The 24,491-nt window shown below is 30.8% G+C and overlaps 2 protein-coding genes across 12 annotated transcripts in view; one reads left to right on the top strand and one right to left on the bottom strand.

The window, feature by feature from the left end:
* Window positions 1-24,491, top strand: part of LOC137922244 (coiled-coil domain-containing protein AGAP005037) — a 155,307-nt gene that overhangs the window by 107,353 nt on the left and 23,463 nt on the right. For all 11 annotated transcript variants that reach the window (XM_068765197.1, XM_068765223.1, XM_068765256.1 and 8 more), the window contains 2 exons: window positions 48-201; window positions 3,206-3,271. In XM_068765197.1, the coding sequence (XP_068621298.1) occupies window positions 48-201; window positions 3,206-3,271 (220 nt within the window). The remainder of the gene's footprint in view (window positions 1-47; window positions 202-3,205; window positions 3,272-24,491) is intronic.
* Window positions 3,943-22,747, bottom strand: b6. The gene is made up of 9 exons (XM_068765301.1): window positions 22,703-22,747; window positions 14,993-15,129; window positions 13,715-13,968; window positions 11,798-11,918; window positions 8,010-8,103; window positions 6,757-6,850; window positions 5,534-6,142; window positions 4,403-4,578; window positions 3,943-4,296 (listed from the first exon to the last, which is right to left on the bottom strand). Exons 2-9 carry the CDS (start codon window positions 15,124-15,126, stop codon window positions 4,123-4,125), a joined length of 1,656 nt encoding a protein of 551 aa, XP_068621402.1. The 5' UTR covers window positions 15,127-15,129; window positions 22,703-22,747; the 3' UTR covers window positions 3,943-4,122.

Raw genomic sequence — 24,491 nt, forward strand, 5'->3', positions numbered from 1 at the left:
GGTATATAAAATAAATAAGATTGTTACATTTCTCCTTTTACTTGCAGAAGCCACCTGCGGGACATCCGCGATCGGTCGGTACTTCGACTTTTCGAGTCGAATGATATCGGCGGTGGATCTTTTCCGGGAGCAATGGGCGTGGGTTCCGTATCCATGCCCACTGGTGTTGGTGCTTGCGCTGCCGCTTCTAACTGGGATCAGGTCAGATTTTTATATATAGATTAATTTCATCATCATAGCGCCAGCCGTTAGACGCCTTCAGCATGCCATAGGCCACTCCAAAAGATCGTCATGATGACTGGCCTTGCGCAGCGCGCATCTAGCAAGTTCCCGCTACCTCAACTACGTCGTCGGTCGATATTTTAAATATTTTTTTCATTCCCGACCAATTTTTTTAGTTTAAATACACTCGTCTGTATAATATATTAGTCGTCATAACCCTTTTTAACAAAAAAAAACACATTTTACCGGTAGTCAATGTCATTGCGCAGTACCGAGATCAAGATCCTATAAATTTAATATGTTACGTTTATATAAAAACTCGAGAATTACCGACTTATTATATTTAAAAATAGTATATTGCGTTATTAAATATTAATTCACGTAAGTCGCAAAATCATTTGAGTTATTTAAATTCTGCATTTTTAGTTTACGTATCTGATCCGCACAGCCTGAGTATGGAACATTCTGCCGGATTTCTTATTTCCTGAGAAATATAACACAGGTCTCTTCAAGATCAGAGCGAACAGCTACTTATTGAGTCTGTGCGCTTCATCTTCGCCTAAATTGTCGCTTTCCAATAGGCGAGTTGGTGGTCTAAAGCGGTTGGACTAGTAAGCGATAAAAACGACTTTCTATTTAATATTCTATATAAATCTATGGTTATAATAGGAATAAATGTGTAATACATTATACTAAATTGTTTGAGGGAAACGAGAGCATTGGCTGTTTTTATACATATTCGACTGGTAGAAAATGAAATTTTATTTGCAAATAACACAAACTGTGTAAATGTTTATATTCATGTAACCAAAAAAGGATGCGCTCTAATTTTTTTTCGCAGAATTATAAAAGAAATTTTCTGTATTTATATACTAATACATAATAAACAAAATTTTCATGTCTTGTGTTTTCAAGCACGTGTAAATAATTGACATTATTTAATTGTAGCTATTATAAAATAGTTTACAATAGAAACATTAGAAGTAACTATAATACCATACTTAAGTTTCTTTTAAACTGTATGAGTGATAATGCTTAATACCGATGTTTTTGAAATACACAACAAGCACTATTTGGCTGCGCATATTCTTTAAGAAAATACTTAATTGTCCACTTTCCATTGTGTCCTCGGCACTAGCTTGTTAAGTTGATTAAAGGGTAAGAGTACGTAAGACGGGTCACTTAGAAAATATATATCAAGGAACCAGCTGTTGATTAAAGGTATACCGCACGATCACCACCTCAGCCAGTCGGAGCATTCCACGTCAACACAATCTTCTCTGGGAATGACTACAATCACACGTGATGCGAGTGCTATCTAGTTATACCTGGGCAAGAGATGTTTTGGGCTAACCGCCCTCTGCGCCCTGCTTTAACTAACCCGCGGAATCAGCAAATCGCACTTGGGCAGCAGTGTAAGGCAGATTAAAAAAAAACAATTGGTGCAGGCATGGTAATCGTTGATTACTATTTATTCCATGACAAACAATAACCTACTTCAAGCTATTTCTATATCCTTGAGATGATTTTGACGTAAGATACAATGCCAGTTTTTAGTATTTAGTATTTTACATTATCACAAAACGACGTAAATAAAATCAAGCATATTTTTGTAATAAGTTATCAGGAAAATGTGTAGGTCCGGGTATACTGATACAAATTTGTTAAGATTTGTATATAAGTTATGTGAAATATACATATATTGTAAATTACTAAATTACATATAATTATTAATTTAACAGCCAGAGAGTCCATGTTGATGGAAATTTCTGAATCATGAATGTAACTTCCTAATTTTAACGTGACGTCATGGCACAGATGACACATTTCATCCTCAATTTTAATCACATATGCTTCATACAGTGTAACCGTTGCGGTCATTTGACGAAACTTAAAAAAGGCTCTGTATTTTATTAATTTATAATTTATTTCTATTTATAGCGACTGGCATCAACTCGAGTTCAAGCTTACTCATTTGGGTTTAGTTCGCACTATGAAGGGGCAGTCGCAAAGTAGTGATTCTATATTCAGTAGTTATTTTGTCGACCGATCCTTTCATGGACACCTTATTGGTTTCTGGCAATTTAAGTTAATTAGGTGTGTTAAAAAGATTTTTATTGACGTAGTGCCTAGTACTGAAAGTTTACGAGAAAAGAGTGAGATAAAAACTGAAACGGCTGCGATGTTATAGTCGGTAAAACTGTCCTTAAAATTTTTAGCTTGTAAATATGATCAATTTGATAGTTTTTCTGTGATGGAATTTTTCAAATGTAAACTAAATAAAAAAAAAATTTGATATAAAAATGGGCGTAAAATTTAAAAAAGAATTGAAGCGTTATTTGAAAACATGAAGATGGAAAACACCCTGAGTCCTCAATTATGTTAAATAAATATGATCTTTAAGTGACAGTTTGGTGTTCTCTGAGAATTTCAAAGCTGTTAGTAGATAATGTCTTATAGAAACGGTGGGAGGCACAAGCCATTGAACATCGTAATGTAATTATAAATTTGAATAGAGCTTCACCAATTTATTTATTAACAGCAATGTTTCATGTAAAGAGCGATTGTCATTAAAGAAAATTAAATATTTTAAGAGAATTTTAACTTTTTACTTTAAGGATTTTAAAACGTACTAAAGCTTTACTGCTGCAAAGTAAATAAAAATCTGCTACATAGTATAGAGGTATCGTAATAGAAGAATTTTATTAAATGAAATTTGTGCGCTTGTTTAAGGGTAACGTAACGTTTAAATTTATACCAATGCCAAAAGTAACGCACAAATCTATATGAAGACCACACAACGACAAAAATTTACATGTGGGTATCTGTGAATACGTGAATACATGAAAGGCCAAAAGGCGGTGCCCACACACACATCGATTTCTATATCCTCCTTGTAGAGAAACCGATGTATGCACCGCCTTTTGGCCTTCAGCAAACATACAATTTTAGAACACAATTTAACTTTTTTTTTTTTGTACAGGAGCAGAATTACTTCAGCGAACCAGAAATCGATTCAGAATACCATCACCATGTGCATAAATCTAAGGTAAGCAAAATAGCAATATTTTTCATGAATTTTTAAATAAAACAATCTGTCGTAGTAGTTTTTCAAGTTTAGATTTTAAAGTTTTAAACTCAAGCTTAGGTTCGCGCGGTGTTCCATGTGCGTGACACGGAACTAACAAAAATGAGAAATATAGATCATAGAAAATATATTTTTCATTAACATGTAGAAATAATAATTACGGTTATGTATTGTTAAAGTAACATAAAAATGTGATAGACTATATAGGTTTGAATCTATTAATACTTTTCGAAAAGAATCCTTTTTTACGTACATAATTAAAAAGTCATAAACAATAAATTAAACAAGTGAGAATTTAAGTATTTCAAGATTTATTTAAAAAAGGTAACAAAGTTATAAAAAACCTATATCTAGTGTTTATACAAAGTATTTAGAAATAACGGTGTAGAAATTGATCTTAAGACTACAAATAAATAAAATACTCGGCACTAGATAAAAAAGAAATTGATTTTCCGAATAGAAAATCAACATCTGTTTTCATGTTTAGTTTCCGACTATATGTTTCATTGAATATGTAATCAAAATAGTCAAAATTAAGATTCTGGTTACAAGTTTTATGCGATTTATAGTTTATAAATCTTGTGAAATCAATCGACTGAATTAATAATCGATGTTTACTTTAAACGACGGCATTCACTTTCATGTAACATAATTAGATGGAATTTTAACAAACTTAATTCGTTAAAACAAAAAATCACGCAAGACGAGATAGGGCTTGTTTGGGCTACACAATTTACTAGATTTTTTTAAAAGCGTCCGTTTCGCATGGTGTAAAATTATCTGAATTCGTTAAAATAAAATAAAAAAAGGACTTAAAAAGCTCGACAAATTGGCAATCCTTTATAATAGTGAGCCCCGCTGTAGAGTTTCTTTGGAGTCGACCTCCATGAAAGAACTAAAGCTTTCTTAAAAGGTTCTTGTACACAACCACTACAGATTTGCATCACTGCTTTAACCTCAGCTTCAGCTGGCTCTCTCTCATCGCTCTGTTGAAAAAAAGTAAACACGATATTGTAAATATTATTATGAATGAAAATATTTTAACACAACAATGTTAGTAGGCACATTGTGTGTAAGATTTTTGATACTTACATTTTGTTTTTGTAAATTTTGTATGGGTATATTTCCTACAACTCCGGCGAGTCCTTGCAATAACGATCTTTCAAATACAGCATCGTCGCTATCTTCAATAATAGTAGGTGAAAGCAAAGCCTCGTCCACTACAGACCCGTCTGATAATGCTATGAGTCCACGTTTATCTTTTTTACCTAAAAATTTAGAAATTTGTAGGGGAAACAATACGTACTATGCATAAAACTAACAAATTGCTTTCTAAGTTATTAAATTAAATGTGCCTTATTACCAAGTAACATTTAACAGGTAATAAGTTCATAAACATTTTATGAACCATATTACTAGTAGTATTTTAGCTCAAGTTTTCATCACCAGAGAACGATTTAATATGTTATGTTAGCTACATAATCGGTTTAAATTCTTTTACCTATCAAAGTTCTGGAGCACATTGACGACTACATTACTGTGTTCCGAAGGAGATCCCGGTAACCATTGTAAATTAAAAGAATACGTCAAAATACGTGGGCCGATATAAAGAACTGGTGCCAATCGTGAAATTATATTCATCTCAAACCACAAAAAAATTAATGTCAAAGTATTTTTAACTCACTTATGTCAAATTTGAAATGTTGAAAAAATTTTAAAAACTCTCACATTTTTTAAAAAATCTGGACAATTAATTACTTTGGATATTATATTGTCAACAATTGGCAAGAAAACTTTGCTATTCCAATATCTGCAAATTGTTCTATTCTGTTGTTTTGAGTCAACACTCACCTACGTACTGCACACCATATGGTTGCTAAATAAAAAGAGTTGCGACTCTAAAGTCTCCGTTCCCTCCATGCTCTACAAAACTTCAATTGTTTCAATTGCCACTTTTCCGGAATTTGAATAACTAGTTGCAAGTACAAAAAAAGCCAGATAACACTAAAGGATTTAATTTGGCTCCACGAAATTATTACCAAAGAAACTTTCCTAAGAAATGGCGCAAGCGCATTGTTTGCAATGGTGATTATACTTCGATTCAAGAATACAATATTCTACTTGTTGATATTTTGTATCATGTAAAGTCAATAATAAATGAATCTTGTCTACTTATCTTGAATGTATAAGATTTAATTTTAGGCATTGAGGTATTTTACTTACCTGCACTCTTTTCCTCGTTAAGCGCTTTTTCTGGATTGTCTCTTTTGTCACGAATTCCTGAATTTCTTTTAAATAATTTGTGTCCCTGACTTCCATCAACGTATTTCACATTGGCCGGATTCAACAAAGAGCCAGATAAAAGAACAGTAGAACTTTTGGTAGTTTGCCTTGGGGAATAGTTTGAATTTTGTGGTAAAGGTGTTATTGAAAGTCCGAGCAATGGAATTTGCGATGGCGAATTTGATTGTGGTACGCTATTGATAAGTTGCTCAGACACGATGCGATTGCCAAGTTGACCATTGATATATTGTTGATGTATTTGTATACCGTTAGGAAGTTGTACAGGAATCATTTGCTGTTGAGCTCCAGCTAAATTCAAATTCGGAGCTCTCTGTAGTTGGCCGCCAATTAAGAAGTTTCCATTTCCTAACGGGGTTGCTTGAGGTGGTGGCGGTTCAGTTGCCGCTTCTGTTGTTAAATCTAAGGGGCTACCGTCATGCTTAAAGTGATGCGCGTGATGATGTTTGTGATCCTTGTGAGCCTTACCAGCCGTCAATGCCACATGATATAATTGTAACATAGTGATTTCGCCCATTAAACCAGATTCTTCTGCAATTAAATTTTAGTGTTATTTTTTAATTTAATTCAAATTCTAATTTAAATGAAAATATTATTTTAATTTTCAGAGAAATTGTACATAATTATAGTTAAACTAATTCGACACTGAAAAATTTACTTTTTGTACCATAAACCGAACTCGCAGGCGCGGTGGTAAAATATATCTTATGAATCATTAAGCTATATTTCAAATAAATCTTTGAAATATATCTTATGAATCATTATTAATAAAGCTGACAATCTATTAAATAGTATAATACCGAGATTGCGCTCTTTAACCTTAAAGTACATCACAAGATGATTTCACTGGTTCCTTAAACGGGGCAAGGTGACATGTACTCAAAAACGCTTTAGCGGAACGAGTCATGACAATGAATATTTAAATTGCGACCTAGCAGAGGATTTAGTAAATGAAAAGCTGAGTTACTCTTTAAAACTTGGTTAAATAGCAATTGAAGGGGTTTAGTTGATAGAAGTTAACCCTGACGAAAAATTAACACAATAATCGCGTGGTTACTGAAACCAGCCTATTGAGTTAAGACGAAAAAAAATAAAATTGTCTAAATTCAGTTACATAAAATGAAGATGATAGAAAATAAGCTTACTTTTCACGGGATCTAGCGTATCCTTAGAATACAATAGAGATTGTTCTTGGCCAGATATTGCTTTGCCGCCCCCTTTTATCACGTGACCCACAAGCTAAAACAAAGGTAAAGATAAAAATAAATATATGTATATATATATATATATATATAAATTTAATAACTTCTGAAATTTATTATAACTCTTTAAAGTATTTTACACAATTACAAATGTATTCTTAAACTGCTTTGTTTACTCATCTGTTGCAACGTTTTTGATTTCAGCTTTGCGAAGCTTTGTTTGAAATGCACAGGAATATTCGTGAAAATTGTTAATTAAACTACACGCTGACTTCAAAACGTTTACAATTTTAGTTGATCGCTCTATTAACTGTTTCGGTGCGAGCTACCGATGTTTAATTTACTGTTACAAAAGTTAACGTGTGTTTCTGATCGGATATAAAACTAGATTCAGTGTTTAGTTCAATTTTATTTTATGAATTTTTAAACCAATATCTCTATATTTTTTCAATTTCTCAACAATCATTAAAGTTTAACGAAATAACATAAGTTTTACGTGAAAATAAACAATATATCTTCTAGGTTACTTAGAAAAATTAAATAAATACAAACGCCTACAAAGGTCCCTACCACTTTTCGTGATTGATGAATAGGTGATTAATTTAATCTGGGAGAAACTGTCAAGCTTGTTGTATTTCACAGTGCCTCGAATTTTGACACAATTTGCTCCCACTAACACGTAATTTCAGTTTACAAATATATATATGTTTATATATATATATGTATATAGGTATATATGTATATATGTATATATATACATACATACATATACATCTGCATATGTACATAAAAACTGCTGCCTGTGTGCGTATCTACAAACAAATTATGAGGCGTTAGTGGATGTAATAAGTATTATAAAATCGATATATTATTTTGCAAAATCAACCTTCTTGCGTTTTAAATACACTATTACAAGTCTATTCATTTGATATCATCTCCACATGGAATACTTTGACGTTGTATTTTGTACTACTTGAAATTGCACTTAAATATATGCTTTAATTAATTTTGTTTATAATTTTCATGTTTACAATTACTTATTTTTCAACAATTACATTTAAACGACTAATTTTTTAGATTAATTTTATTTGATTTTGGTTTTCATATGTCACATTTTTATTTTCACATAAACTTATTTAAAATCATTAGTTTGATAAACTTGTGACTTTAAAATAAATGAATTTTGTTGTACTCACTCGGTTATGAAAGCCTCTGCCAACACGTTCGGCATTTACCCACACTTGCCATTCGCCAGTCTTTCCATTCCAAGATTGACATGTATGATACCATCTGAGAAAGATAGGATAGTTAGTAGCAAATAGAGAAGAGAAGTTTATTCTAAATAAAAAAATTAAAAGAAAAGTAACTTGAAACAAGTTGAAATAATGAAAAAAATATTCAGAAAATTCAAATCGTAATAAGCAATAAATCAATAAATCGTAATAATAAGTAATTATAATATTTATATAACGTGTTAATATTACTGAAAAACTGAAAATCCAGTGAACGGAAACTTCGTGATTTAATTATTACCTGTTGAACGAACAATTGTTTCAATAGAATTGAAGCGACACATTGTAGCGACACATGTGCACAACACTAATATGATTCTAATGAAAAAGTAACGGTGATGTTTTAATGAAATTATCTAAGATAAATAAACAGTTGGCTGGTTATGGTGATTTCAATATTATTATTTTAGCGCAAATCTCAATTTAACTAATCTATATTAATTTTTTATATTTATTCACCTCGCACAATTTCTAGAATATATTTATGAGACCTATAGGAGTCAACTCTGTAAGCGCTACTACGCTGATAATATTTTAGTGGTCGCACTCCTACACTCTAAAATACAATTTTAATTAACTGTTAATAATTAAATAACTTAAAAAAATACTGAAGAAACATGCTATAAAAAGAAATACGAAACTTTACCAACTACTAAGAACTGAGAGCTCTTATACAATTCACCAACATTATCAAGAGAACTAGATTCTTTGTCAGACATTATTAAGATTATTTAAAATCATTTTTATACACACAAAAATCGGTAGTAAAAATAAATCTAGTATAAATAGTACTAGTGAGGTTTACAGATAAATAAAGTAAATTGTGCTAAATAATAGCTTTTAATAGTAACATAAGATAGGAAATTAAATTATTAGGAAAGTAGACATACAACATAATATTTAGTAATCCAAACGGAAAGTGTTCACCGGGATCATTAGTTAAAATGGGCGTCCCACAATGCGTAATATAAGGGCCCAATATTTTTTATTTGTCGTTAATATTAATAACATGTTTATCTCGTCACATCTTAGACATACACAAGACTATTGTTCGTAATCGATTGATAATTATTTTCTTAAACTGGAATAAAAGACTTTACATCTATGGTAACACGTTCATGTAATCTTATTAATCTTATCAATATCTTTGGAAAGATGAGCAATTGATAATTAATTTGTGTCCTTAGAAGAAAAGGATTACATCCGTAAACTTCACTTTGCGTAATATTTAAAGTCCTGAAACCTAAATGATAGTGATAAATGTATATATGGCATGATTTGTTTATTATTGTTATTTTTTACAGCTTTACATACTACTTTTATACACAGTTAACTTTTACTGGTTAATGGTACTGGTACAGAAGAAAACTATTCGTATGTTGTTCGTCAAATAAAGACTATCAGATAAAAGTTTCGTGAAGAAAAATTAACATAATATATCAATGTATACATGTAATAATCATGTCTACGTGCATAATAATATGTGGAGTACGTAATAAAATGAATAACGTAACGAAATACATAATAAGGTTAGCACTAGAAAAAGAATAAGCTTGTTATGCCATTCACTTGTTCGTTTCATAAAGTTAGTTAATCTTATAGACAACTGTGTACGATTCAGCCAGTGTAAACTCATATAATAAGTTTAAAAAAATTACAAAACAAAACCTCGCAAAAATACTGTATTTTAAGTTATAACTTTGAGAATTAATTGCTATAACTGATTAAATATGTTTATGATAGTGAATGTGAAAAAATGATAAAAAGAACACCACCGAGTTTGTTGTAGGCTCTACTTAGGACTGGATCAGAGCGCGTTCAAAACCTTCGTTATCATATATTTCAAGTAAAAAGTACTGTCTGTAGTAGTAGAAGGAAATCTTACAATATATAAAGGAATCTAGTATTATTCTTGTAGACTCCTCAAACATTATTCTGACGTACACACAAGTGATCATTAAAAATGCACCAAAGTAGATAATAATACAAATAAATGAAAGTAATACATTTTATTGTGTAAATATTCGATAAAATATTTATTTAGATTATTTAAATCATTAAGATCAAAATAAAAGACTTTACAAACCTTAATGTTCGATGATTTATGGAATTATTGATTAAGTTACTAATCAGTCATGCTCTTCGCATTAGGAAAGAATGTAAAATTGCTGCGAGTACGGTCAGTACTCGGCTTACTTTGTACAGTCTATCGTAATATTACTCCAATTTCTGTCCCAGTTAATTTGCAATACTTTGAGAACTAATGCAGTTCGAATATTACGTTCGATCCTCTACATTGCTTGGTATTAAACATGTTACGAATAGATTCTTAGCATATGAAATTATGAATGAATTTTACATTCACCAAAGGCCATTTAAATTGATACATTTTAAATTGAATTTATGCGAATAATTTAAATTAAATAATTTATTTCAATGTATTTGAAAGTAATATGAACATATAGAGATAACCAACTGCTATGTCGTCTATCAGCATCTATTGAAATGAATTGGTTCGTTAAGTAGACCGATCTGATCAATGAGGTGAATCATGAATACAAGTTTATATGAAAATTTACTCAGAAATTTTTCTTTGGTACATTGCACAATATCGTAAATTGCTCTTTCTTACGGTCGAGGCTTTTACAATTAGTAAGTGCCTTTATATATAAAAAGAATATTACTGTTTTTTGTAGGACACCTTTTATAAATCATAAACATTATTATTAAAAATTAGTTATTGATATCTCATTTTTCTTAAGTTCATAATTAAATTTTTTATCGTGAACATGGCAATAGATTGTAGTAAGCCATTATTTATTATTTAAATTTGAAATGAAAAGGCAACATTTTTACTGTTCAAACCGAGAAGTATCAAGATTGACATGACGTTTCTTCAATTATCGACTCCCTTTAAGTTATAGCTGACATTCTCTGTTCACGCATGAAACGCGAGTTCAACAACTGGAGCAAGTTAATTAATGTTTTCCATAAATTCAAACAGGGCATACGGGCATATAAACATGTAAGTAGATTTTAAAAGCGTGTAGATGTTATTGTATCAAATGTACCATATAATATAAAACCTTATTAAAGCGTAATGATATTCGCAAATTTGGTTAATCAGTTCCGTTGAATTTTACATTTCGTTGTGATTTAAACGTGCATTTATTTTAATAGGGATTTTGAAATTTATTTCGATTTTAACTATCATTTTCCACATTTCAAATGTATTTTCACTTTATTAAGTCAGATTCAGTGCACAAATAATGAATAATGTTAAATACTTTAGTTATTTGTTGTTTCAGAGATAAATTTTACAACTGTAATATAAGGCAGGGCTGTAAAATATCACGTGTAATATGTGGACATCTTACGGATTTCACGCTTGCAATGTTTTTTTTCTCAAGTGGGCGGGCTGTGGCGGCCTAAGTTTTTAGAAAACATTCGTTGGCTGGGAATCAAATTCGAATTGCAAGTAATAGGAAGTTTAAAAAATTTCTGAAAAATGTATTTTTAATAGGAAGGTACTTATATATAATTATGACAAAGTTAATAATTGATGTCTATAGGAGATAACAAAGAAAAAAATAATTTTAACATGTTTATGCACATGTTATACGACCGATATTATATATTGAGTTAGATAGTATATTTACAGTTCTGCGAAGAAAGATAGAAAGTGTACTTACGTATTTAGTTTAAGAGGATAGTTAAGTCTAAAGAACGTCTGGCCATGCACAGCCATACTGTAATAACTCGCCTCTTGTGTATTAGATATCCATGATGAAATTTCTTTCGGGTTATCGTCAACTGAAATTAATTATTTTTGTTAAAGCAAATCCAAAAAAAATATGTAAAAAAGCAGAAGTGAATAATGTAAAACTATTTTAAAATTGTTTGAGCACAGAGTATAAAGTTTTGCTGCCCTTCATTCATGCACTAAAACATTATTTAATCATTCTGTAGATTGCCGTGCAGAAACATTTCTAGAATAATAGCATTTAAATTTCTAGTGTCACAAAATTAAGGCAAATTCTCGTTTCAATAACACACGCATACACACTCACTCTTATACACAGACAGTTGTATGTTTTATAGTCTATAAAATTTATAAAAAAAAAACATTCTAGTAGCTACTTTGTGATGCAGGCCTGAGTGTCAAGATCATACGTTTTTAGTATGTAAATTATTTTCGTCTAAAAAGACGTTATGATGGTGTACATACAATTGTCCAACCTGTGTTATAAATTTTATAGTCTTAAAAATGTATTCTCTGTACACACAAAGGGAGGGTGGAGGAAATGAAGCTATAAATGTAACAATCACATTTTTCATCATATTTTCTCTTGATAATATAACTTTTCATGTTTTTAGAACAAATTTACCTTAAAATATTTAACCTATTATTCTCTCTTATGTCATCGTTAAATGTCGGCTGACATCATTAGCTTTATCTTGACATTGAAATCCATAATTTGTATTTATACATTAGGTTTTTTTAAAAAAAATTCTGTGAATTTCTTAGAGAAATAACGTTCAATAACTTCTTGTTTAATAAATAACACGCCAGGGTTCATATAAAACAAAAAAACATTTATGATTCATATACACATAATATTCATTTATATATTAATTCCTAAATCGTACCCATTTTAAAATAAATTATTTTTTCCTTATTTAACACGTCATACGGTTAACTGCTAACTGATTTAAATTTATTAGCAGGATCCAAGCTTGATAACAAAAAAAACCTGCGTGCTAAAAGAATAAATTACAAATTCGCGTAAGGACCACTCGCCTTTTTGTATTAACGTTCATCGTTTAATTGAGTAATGTAAACCTGTTTTAAGTTGTTGCATTGCTATCACTTTACTAATAAAATTACGACATCGCATATACGAAATCATCAGACAAGTAGATCGACAAAAACCCACATGGGCGTGAATTTCCTAGTGCGTGACTCGCTGGAATGCAGCTGCGCAATAATTAAGAATCGTTATTTTAAAGTGAAAAATTTAAGTTTTTTAAATGTACCGAAATTAAATGATTATTAAATTTTAAATTAAAATTCGTATCTAATATTGTTCAACATAAAATATTCATTTGCTTACATAAACCATTTTCGGCCTCTTTCTCATAATCTACATTAATCGCTAAGACGTAAAACAACTCTTATGAAGCCACGATCAATTATATCATTATTGTGTAAGAAATATAAATGATTGAACAACCTATGAAATACTGTAATTAAAAAGTAGTGTGAAATTGTCATTTCAAACTCCTGGCTAGTGGCCATGCGGGGTTGTCGTTTTGACATAAATGAGGAGATAAAAACCAAAAATATCTTGAAGACAATATATTCGCAAAAAAGAATATTGCTACTGTTTCGAGGACTGAAAAAAAAGTTGGCAAAAGTACACTTAATCCTCCGGGGATCAATTTTATATAAAGAATTTACATTCTATAAACAAATTCTCCTTACTTTTTGATCACGGTATATTTCTACTCTTCTATGCGTGAATATTTCTACTCTTATATATATAAAATTTTGGTTATTTACCTAAAATTTACGTCAAAAACGTAATCATTTAAAAGTTTTTACTTACCAGCATAAGAAAACAGGGGATGATCTTCAGAATGGTTATGGAATTTTGTCCACATGCACAAAGTGAATTCTTTGAGATCAGGCAATTCTTTGTCATATTCCAAATATTGATAAAAAAGCTCTTGATTCATAGATACTTTGTATACACTGCAGGTGTCAGAAGAAGGTGCTGGTGCCACGTTATAAAAACTTGCTAATTTATTTGTGGAGTAGGACGGCTGTAAAGGTCTTCTGTTTAATATCTTGAGTTGAGGTCTGAAAAATAAAATCGATATTTAACTAAACTTAGTGCAAAGTTAATGAAGAGATCGTTTATAAGGCCAAGCGTCTCATTGCAGCACATGCCGCTGTTAACGACCCAAACCTGACGACGAGCTTTATCAGTGATATGATTTCAGATATACCTAATACACAGATATCTCTAACAGAATAGTCTGATGATGTAATATTAAACATCTGACGTGCTACCACTACTCTTCACGAATTTGTGAGAGATAAAATACACTGTCGTCCAATACTAAAGCGCTGGTTAATAATTCATAAAGCCGCTGTTAGTCAGAATAAATTAGCAATAACGTGAACGATGGCTAATAAAAAATATGAATATTCTCACAATTATGAATAAAAACATTAATTTTTACATATGAATTACAAAAACAAACATAATGTAATACTTAACTAGAGTTCAGATAAATATATTATGGAAACAGAAGAAGAACAAATAATAGGTTGTTGAGGTTTATATTGTACATTACATGTATGTAAATATAAAAATAATAATAAATTTACACCTAAGTAAAAGGTGTAGCAGTTCTAACAAGGGGCTTTAAAAATTAAATCTCTTGATGTTGCCTCGCTATCGCTCCCAATTAGACGATTGATCTTTCGAGCGATGGAAGGATTATTATTCCCTGTATCCCTATATCCTCTTTTCTTTGTAATTCATTTGTTTATTATCCTTAATCTGATTTTGATTTCATTTTTTGCTTTTTCTCAAAATTTAACATGCTATATGTATGATATCAATATTCTAAAAAAAAGTTGGTTTGTGAGTCTTCTCAATGTGCTAATACAAAATAATATCCTCTGTAACTTGCATTATACTATATATTTACTGTATAATATACATTTATATATGTAAATAGTCAAGACATAGACATAGTCAAGGTTGCGGGAAGTCGCCGGACGCAGCAGCGCAAATCAAAGATAAAATAATAAAAAAATCGGATATTACACAAAATTAGAGATTTATACAGGAACATCCCAACACTTTACTTACCCAGCTTCAATAGATTTATCAGCCGTCTTTGCGTAACTGAGATATGTATTAGAGGATTCTGATACAATAGGTTGCCAGTCATTCTCCCGGCCCGTAACTATGCCTAACAAGGCACACAACACGAACGCCTTCATGCTCTAAAAATAAGAAATTCGTTTTTGAATTGTTTTTATATTTTTATTTCATTACCTAAAATTTCGAGACAAAACAGCTTGTAAAATGAATAAAAAAATGGTTGAATTTGACTATGCTAATAATTCAAAACCATGGACGGAAGCTCAGCGAAACGAAGTTTTTTATGGTGTACAGTTTTATTTGAATGTACTTTTAAAATGCACGTAACATTTCGCTACCAACTGCTCACTTTGTACTGCTCAAAACATTCCTGAACATACAGAACATATAAATTATTTATTTCATATTATTCTTCAGTACGATATTGCATGCATGTTGTATAGGGTGTGTGGTGGCAATTTTACGATGTTTAAATACGATTATTTGAAAAAGTAACCAATAAAGTAAATAAAAATGGTGCTGTTGTAATTAATGAATATGCGGATTTATAAATCATGATGTTCCAATTGTCCAGTAAACATCGCGGGTTCACCGTCGAGGAATGTCTAAGTGTAAACAAACTTCAGTATTCGACAGATACGGTGCTTCTCACATTTAGAGCCCAGTCGATTTTCAAGTACTACTGAAAACATTGTATTGGTTTGAAACAATTTACATGAAAATTTTAAAGACTTTTACCACGGAAATGAGCAGTGTTCTTTAAAGAGCTGAAAGAAAGGGATTTTGTTACACACAAACATTTTTGTTAAACGATGTTGGGGCGTTTTCCTACTTAAATCCCAATTTTACAGCGACGAAGCTTATTTTCACCTAAACGGCCACGGCAATAATCAAAACTGCAGTTACTGGTCTCCAAAAACCCGCAACTCACGACAGATTTGGTGTGCCTTAACCACAAATGGGATAATTGGGAGGCCGGGCCGCCTGAATTTAGAATTTAATTAAGAAAATTAAGAATTTATATTTCCTAAAACTGCGTCGTCATCCATTGTACCCATCACACACCAATGTTTCCAACAGGTTGAATTTGTTTTGTAAAGCTTTCCACCAAAAATTGAGCAATCGCTTTGGGAATATCCCGTAATCACCGAGATTATTCGACTTAACTCCAAAGAAATATTTATAGAGCTGCTACAAATAGAGAATTGACAATAACAATATTCGAACGCATGTGAGTTACTAAAAATATATTCGTCGAGTAATCAGCTTAATTGAACAAAGTTTACTGAGAGTGTGGCGCAGAACACAAGGCTCTGTCTAGAATAGTGTGTGTAACTGAGCATAAGACATTTGGATGACATACTCTTTAAAAAATATAAACCGCATTTATATTCTATCGTTCAATGTCTAGTAAAAATATCTGTTTAAAATTACATTTTTTTATTTAAGTTTGAAAACATAAGTCTGCAACCAGACACAACGTTAAGGCTAAAAACAAAGCTTGTTTTTTAAACGTTTTCTCCATCTTACGGAAGGGATAATAAATGTTTGACGGTTACACGATCTGACGCTGAACAAATCCACAAATAAACGTAGAAGGGAAAGCGGAAACATGTTGTAACGTGTTCGAAATCACACTTCGCATCAGCTCTGTCATTATACTCGCCAATTATATTAATTATTATAAAGATTAGTTGCGGATCGAGTTTATCGCGATTTACAATTTTTTTTGTTTTATTTGCAAAAGCAACTTTTTAATCACACAGTATATACAATATTTTACCCAATAAGGTTTAGGTTAAGAAACAAACATGTTCGTGACTACGTTGACCCAAAACACATCCTAGTATATACACATCATTCTTTTCGAAACTATCGACAATGTTATTACCATGTCGTTAACATTCAATCCGGCTTTCTCCTATCTAATTCTTCGTGTATTAGGTTACAGACGACACTTTATTTACATTTCGCACAGTTATATTGTTTACTAAATACATGCATACCTTTTAAATAAATTAAGATAATTTATTAAAAAAAAACTTAATGATTCCAAATTAATTATTAAAATGATTTTTGCGAAAATTTGCTATAACAACTAAAGTGACGACGATATCAAACCAATTGTACTTTTTTTAATGTTTTATTAATCGTACAAAATATTATAGTTTAACTTGATCAATATATCGTATGTCGAATATGGCTCTATTGTAATAATGGAATAAATCTATAAAGAGATTAAAACGCATTTAATGAAGTGATACCTATCAGACATCAAAATGACATATCTCCAGCGTTGTTTGCTAAGCGACGCAGGCCTCAATCGATCGGAAGAGTGGTCCAGCTTTTTCGTATATAGCGTGAGTGTACAGATATGACTTTGGTTATGATTGCTGAGCGGAAACGAGCTTTATTGCACAACATCATTTCAACTGGGCAACATCGTTAACTGGACTTTTTTTAAGTCATGAACTTCTTTGTACTCTTTGACGTGTTTACACGTTAAAAGGATTGTGTTAAATTAGTTCACATTTACACAGTTATTTATTTATTAATAACTATTGATAACATATATAATAATAATTATTTACATTATATATACATTTTTATCAACCTATAATAATAGCGCTATAGCTAATAATCAATACGTAATTAAATAATATAAATACTTTACTATTTTTGACGATAGTTATACACTTGTCAAATTATCCACACTTTCCTTCTAAATTTAACTGGCCTTATGTCTCGTGGAGAATAAAAGTAATTATTTATATAATAAGTATAAGATTTATATGTTCACTATTTACTCCTTTTACATTCATAGTCAATTAAAATATATATTCATGTACGAACTAGTTGTAAACTGAACTTGATTTTTGCAGTTTTTTTTTGTAAATGTAGTTAGTTGTGGTGTGCCGACACTCGTAACCACTCATAGCTGTGCATGACATTGTAATCGTTATCTCACAAACGTAAAAGTGAAAGTCGACTCATTATTTTACCGGCAGGTGTAACGGAAAGTGTTGTCTATCTCAGCGCCGCTTTTGCCATGTTAGTAAAATAAAAATATAAATGATATAATTTTATATAAGTGTTCGATTTCCGAGAAGCGTGAACAAATTTTAGAGAATGCTTTCTACACACGGAAATATTATGTTAATTAATTATTTATTCTACCGGTGACAGTTAGCTCTTTTAAAATTTAACAACAACGAGCTTACTAATACTTTCTACGTACAAAAGATTTAGGCTGCTGAATTATTTATTTTACAGGCCACATTTCGGTATTTGGAAGATTTAAAAATAAAGCAAAGATTTATTGTCTATTTAATTAAACTTAGGTTGAAGTTTCTTATTTAATTTTAGTAGTTTTTTCTTCATATAATGACGTAAACCTTATTTAAAATATATTTTATAATTTATTAATTAAGTACGACGCCTGATAAATTGCAATTAAGTTCTTAAATTTCACCTCTGGAAAACTTTATGCAAGAATTTCGACGAAAAGAAGAAAAGAAGCTCTCAGTTCTAAATGTGGACGTGAATTAAAATGCGCTGTTAGAATTTTATATGGCTGAGATAACAGCGATAAACAAACGCTAATGCTGAGAGTACTTTTTACTTTTAGCTCTTTCCTCGATCGAAAAAGAAATAAAATTTCTTTATTTAATTTGTTTTAACCGCGCAACAATTGCTGTGAGATACTTTGTTTTTTCACGTTTCGCTAATTGTGTTAACGGTACGGAACACTTGGGATGAAACAGGCACTTTGCATGGCAAAGATGTAATTGACGTCAAACAATTGAAATGTATTCTGTGATTGATTGTACTTTACTGGTCCGCCCGGGCTCTTTGTAAAATAGTTCGAACTATAGTTGATTTAGTTCACAGGTTTAAACAGAGTAACCCAATTTGTTTATGATGCACATGCAAATCTATTTCCGATCATTTGTATCGGAAACAATCTAACAAGTAATTAAACCTTTAAATACTTGTTACATAAAAAATAGTAAAAATATTAACTAGTGTCCGTTATTTCGAGTGTTTACACAATAATGTACGTATTGCAAAAGATACTTTAAAACAGAGACATATTATTTAATTAAATGTCACTTTTACTTTTATTCTTTCTGACTTAACTGCGTCTTCTAATTTTATGACGGTTTTTTGCAATTTCACTGAGCTTTTAGTAAGAATATTTATGATTTTGGCAAAAAACACTCCGTAATATATGTTCAGTTAACAAACAATATTCCGTTTCTTTAATATGCAAATTCTTTTCTGCATTTCATACGTGTTGAAAACATTGTGCTTAGTAGCCATGATCGTAATATGTATGTTTATATATATATATATATATATATGAGAAATGAACTCATTTACCATACCTATATACCGCTGTTAACATTTATATCAAACCTAATTCTATAGAAGCCAAGTTACTGTCCATCAATTTAACGTTTCAATACGGAGACCGGGTCTCTAGATTATTGGCGTGTGATGGAAATGTTGTAACATATTCCGGTATTGTATTGCATAATTACAGCAAAATGTAAAAATAGATCGGCATTTTACAAGAAATTTTCGCTAGTTAGATCAAATCTTTAAATAAACGTTCAAATCGGTGCTTCAATTTTCGCTCGAGTTATTTACTATTTTATTTGCATAGCAAAATTCTTATTAATGCTAAGACATTTATATTTATGTTTTTAAAATGTAACCCCTGCAAATAAAGGCAAAGGAAAGCTCTGAAAAAAATCTTACACGTTTAGTTTTATTTAGAATTAGCTATTACGTTCGTAACCTCTTTCCTTAGTGCCTACACAAGATTAAGACTCGCTCTTTATTGAAATTTAAAATCCTGCTTTTCCGTTCGCAAGTGTATATATAATGCCTCGAAAAGTATTCGCTATTTATTTGATATTTTATTTACTAGTCGAATATACGTTATTCAGCTTATGTTCTTAATCTTTTGAGTCAACCGAAAAACTCTTTTTACTAACTTAATGTTCTTTTTGGAAAAAGTGACATTACTACTACTATTTTAAATGCAACAGAAAATTTTCCTTTTCAGTAAGCAAAACCTTTAATTTTTTAATTTATAATTTTTCATTACTTCAACTAACAGTAAACACACAAGTATACGTTAGTTTTTTTGAATTTCTTTCGGAGCAGTGCAATAAAAGTGCTTTATGTGTTCCTTGATACTTTTCAAGTTTATGTATCTTTTACGGTACACAGTTGCTGTATCAAAACTAGTTGGGATACGACAGGATAATCCTCTGTAGAATAAGCAGGAATATCTGCTCGTAGCAACTCATTTCATCATATTTTATGACATAATAAAATGTATTTTATTCCGAATTTTTTCGCAACAATAATTTCGTTGATATCATGAGGAGGTCCGTGATTAGTTTTAATTTTTTTATTTTGTTAAATAATTCCCTGTAATCGCAGCATATAACATTACGAAAACTTCATTTAATTTGATGTTTTACGATACAGTGTTAAGAGTTATCGTTAGTAATAAGTGGTAAACCGTAAACCGATTACACACCCCAAATATATATATATATTTGGGGTGTGTGTGTGTGTGCATATGTATAATTACAAAATAAGAATCTATTTAATAAAAAAGAATTACCAAGGCTGGGTATTAGGTCAAAACCGCGGAGCTGGCCGGTGCTAGGTATTTAAGTGAAATTACATACAACGCCCGAACCTGCTTTCGTAATCATTGCTTCCGCATTTCGGGCGAGGCGTACGGACCGATGATTTGTATGCGTTGTACTATACTTTTAAGCAATTGGAACGATTCCACGTTTAATTTGCTAAAGAATACTCTATATTATAACTCTGTTTTATGGCAACTATGAATAAATTCTAAAAAAATCTAAAGTTTTTAAAAAAATATATAATTTCTTCAAATGGTGATATGTAAATACAGATATTTACACATCAATATTTGGTTATAAGACATGTTAATTACATCTTAAATAAAATGAATTTATGTAACCCACAAACTCCTTGATACAGTTTTAAAACCTGATTCGTACCAGTGGAAATGACGTGATGTATTTCGTAACCGATTGAATTTGTGTTGGTCTCGATATTTAAAACGTAGTTACAACCTTGACTATCTTAGTTTTTGATTGATTAATGCGATTATAAATTATTTGTATAAAGGTTAGCACACTTGGGCTTATAAATTTCATTATTTTTAAGAGACAATGAATTTTGTAGAAAAAAAAATACGACAATCTTTAGGGACTCGGTAAAAAAAAGTTCTAGACATTTTCCTGTCCAAAATGTAAGTATTTATTGGAGCATTCTGTAATTCGTTCATATTAACTGTACAAGAAATATTAAAGGTAAAATAACGCTAGCTTGTTCAAAGTATTCTGACTAGTCGAACTAATTCCGTTCTTAACCCAACTGTCAACAAAGTGACCCCAAGTTTAAAAACATTCATGTCTTATTCCTATGTAAAAAGTTTTACCATCGGGACGTCAGAAACTTTTTGTAGTAAAACGTCCAACCTTCTAAATAAAATAACTCTCTTGTATATCAAATAAAGACATCTGAATATTCTTATATCGTAGTGGCGTTATTGACGAGATCTCTTGTTTGGTTATAATTATAATTAATATAAGTCCATTATGTAATAGTTCCATCAAATTTCTTTAATAAAATCCCATGAATAATACTAAACATGAAATGGTTAGGTTATGCTTCTCTTTTACGTAAACGCTAACGTGTCGTGAAAAGCAGATGTCTAAAGGGAAAGCGCATAACGACTTGTATAGTTGGTAACAACGTGCATCACTGCTCACATATTACAAATTATAGTTAAATCGAAGAATAAGCTGGAAAAAAACATAATAAAAATAATAAAATATGTGAATAAAAAATTATCGTCAACAATTTTTATACGATTGCGCAAAATAACCAAAGCAAACGAAAGCATTGTATAATATTACATAAAACTTTTTGAAATCCATTTGATGTCTTTGTACAAGCTAGGGGCTACAACAAAATACACGCAATATTTTATTGAATTAAGTGAACACGCGTGTATTATAGTAAATTAAAAAAAAAATCAAAAATTTAACAATCGATACTCTTCTCCGTATTAGTTACAAGCGGGAAAAGTGCACGGAAACGCTGAGTTTTAAAACTTCTGTTTTATAAATAATTAATAAACCCAACGAAATATAATTAAATTTTCCGTCATACTTTATTTGTCTATAAAATTTTAAAACAAAGCCAATCGATAAATTCTCATTATCCAACTATTTCTTCCTACAGTTTTGGAGAATGGGAGAATACATTATCTATGAAAACGTTTTTTATAGCTCCAACTACCGTGGACACATATTAGTTATTGTATAATTGTAAATAAATAAGATTTTTAAAAACATTGTCACATAGTCACAGGTTATTTTACACTTCGAGTGAATTTAAAACGTTATTTTTTTGTTTTTATCATTTTTCTTTTTATGTGTATCAGGCACCTAATAATTCGTTTTAAATGTGTTTCACAAGGTATTTTTCAAAGAAAGCAATACAAATTCGCTAAGCAACAAAAATCTCATGTTAACTCGCCGAGCGATCCGCAAACAACTCGAGTTCAAAACACTCCCTAAGTTATTGATGGCGACTTGTAATTTTAAATAAAGTGCAAGTTTAACTTACGGTTAGATGTAACGATGGGATGTCACACTCCAGAGACGCGCGACTGCGATCACTAGCAAGAGAAGCACTGAGCAGCCGTCGCTTTGTGGTCACCACGACATTCCCCACCAGTGCTGCCCCTAAGTCTTTAGAGATCTTCGATATTTCACGAAGTGTGACACGAATATCGCATTTGGTAACCAGTATTGCGTCACGTTGTGTCTAGACAATGCATATACGCTATTGAGTTGAGATCGTATTTTAATTATCCCTGGAAAATGGTCTACTCATTAACAATTTGTTGCGATTAATATGTTAAATTTATCTTATTGGTTTACTTTAATAAATTATTTCATCAAATATATGTTTTTCTTGGCTTGACAAATACTTTAGATTTTACAATATCTGTAAAAATTGTTTTCAAGTTTTCACTAAAAAGGATTACATACACTGATTCTTGTAGAACTATATTTATTGACATTTAAGTCTTCGCTGAATGTTCACTGAGTGATAATTAACGCAAATAATTTATTGCACTTTTTCGCTTCATGATTTCAAAGGAAATTTTTCTCATTTATTATCTACGATATCGACAAGACTTCGCATAAACAGCTCGTTATTCCGCTAGTATGCCTTTACACCTTGTAAAGGTGACTCGAGTTAAATGTATATGCAAACGCTTTTGAACTCAATTTTATGTGCTAGCTTTTATCAGACTCGTCGTCTCATTTTGACTTTGTTGAATTTATAATAGCTAAACGTTACATTATGTTATAAATTTTTCAGATCATTATGGCAGGGCGGATTGTTTCAATGAAAATTACTCTAAATGAGTATCATTTTATTTTTTTATTAGTAACAAACTTGTCTTGTCTTGTCCTGTCTCTGCGGGCTAGTTTCCGCAACCAAGCGGCACTGCGCACATTTTGTGTCGGGGTTAGGTTAGGCTTACTCAATCCAACCCAATTAACAGATTTTATTTAGTAGATTTTTAACCCTTACTTAAATAAGTTAGATTATCAGAAAAAAAAAAAAACATTTTTAGCCTTTAAATGCATAATGATGTAAAACTGTAACATACCGCTTTGAATATAGTGTATTGAGTATTGACATATCTCTCATCAATTCTTTAATGACAACTTTATTTATAAAAAAAAACCTGCTACAAATATTTACAAAATATTTCTATTATATTTTAATTACTCGTCTAAATTATTGTGTAAAATGTTCCTTTTCATAAATTAAATTTTTTCACAAAAGTTTTGGAACGTGTTTCTATTTAAAGGTTACATTTACAGTCAAGACACACAACTGTCAATTAATTTTCTATTAATAACATTTTTATTGATTTATATCGATATCATTTTTTGGCTGCAAGCTTGTTCTTTATGGAAGAGGTAGAGACAACCAACAATGGTTTTCTCTTATTATTGATAAGTGATTGTCATTAACTAAATATTTGCACTATAAAATCACAAAGATATCTGTAATATATTCGCATACGGCTTCTTTGACTCAATTTTAGTTATGGCCGTAGGCTGACTGTATCCCATGTGTCTCCCATGTGTCCAGCCGATGCAACGAACATTTGCAGTTGTACAATTCACATCACAGGAAATTCGTTACGAGTCTCCTCATTTGTGCACCTATTCAAAGCGTCAAAGTAGGTTTGATTCGTATTACTTGTTCTGTACAGTATTTATGTTTTTTTTTTTCGAGTTTGTCCTTGATAACAATTTATTAAATATTATCAATTTATTATATAAATTAAATCTATGCTGTTTCTAATTGTAGTTTTTGTAAAATTGAT

This window comes from Battus philenor, unplaced genomic scaffold (assembly GCF_028537555.1).
Source record: "Battus philenor isolate CCGP_79_NKW_IND1 unplaced genomic scaffold, ilBatPhil1.0.hap1 SCAF_1, whole genome shotgun sequence".
Lineage (NCBI taxonomy): Eukaryota > Metazoa > Arthropoda > Insecta > Lepidoptera > Papilionidae > Battus > Battus philenor.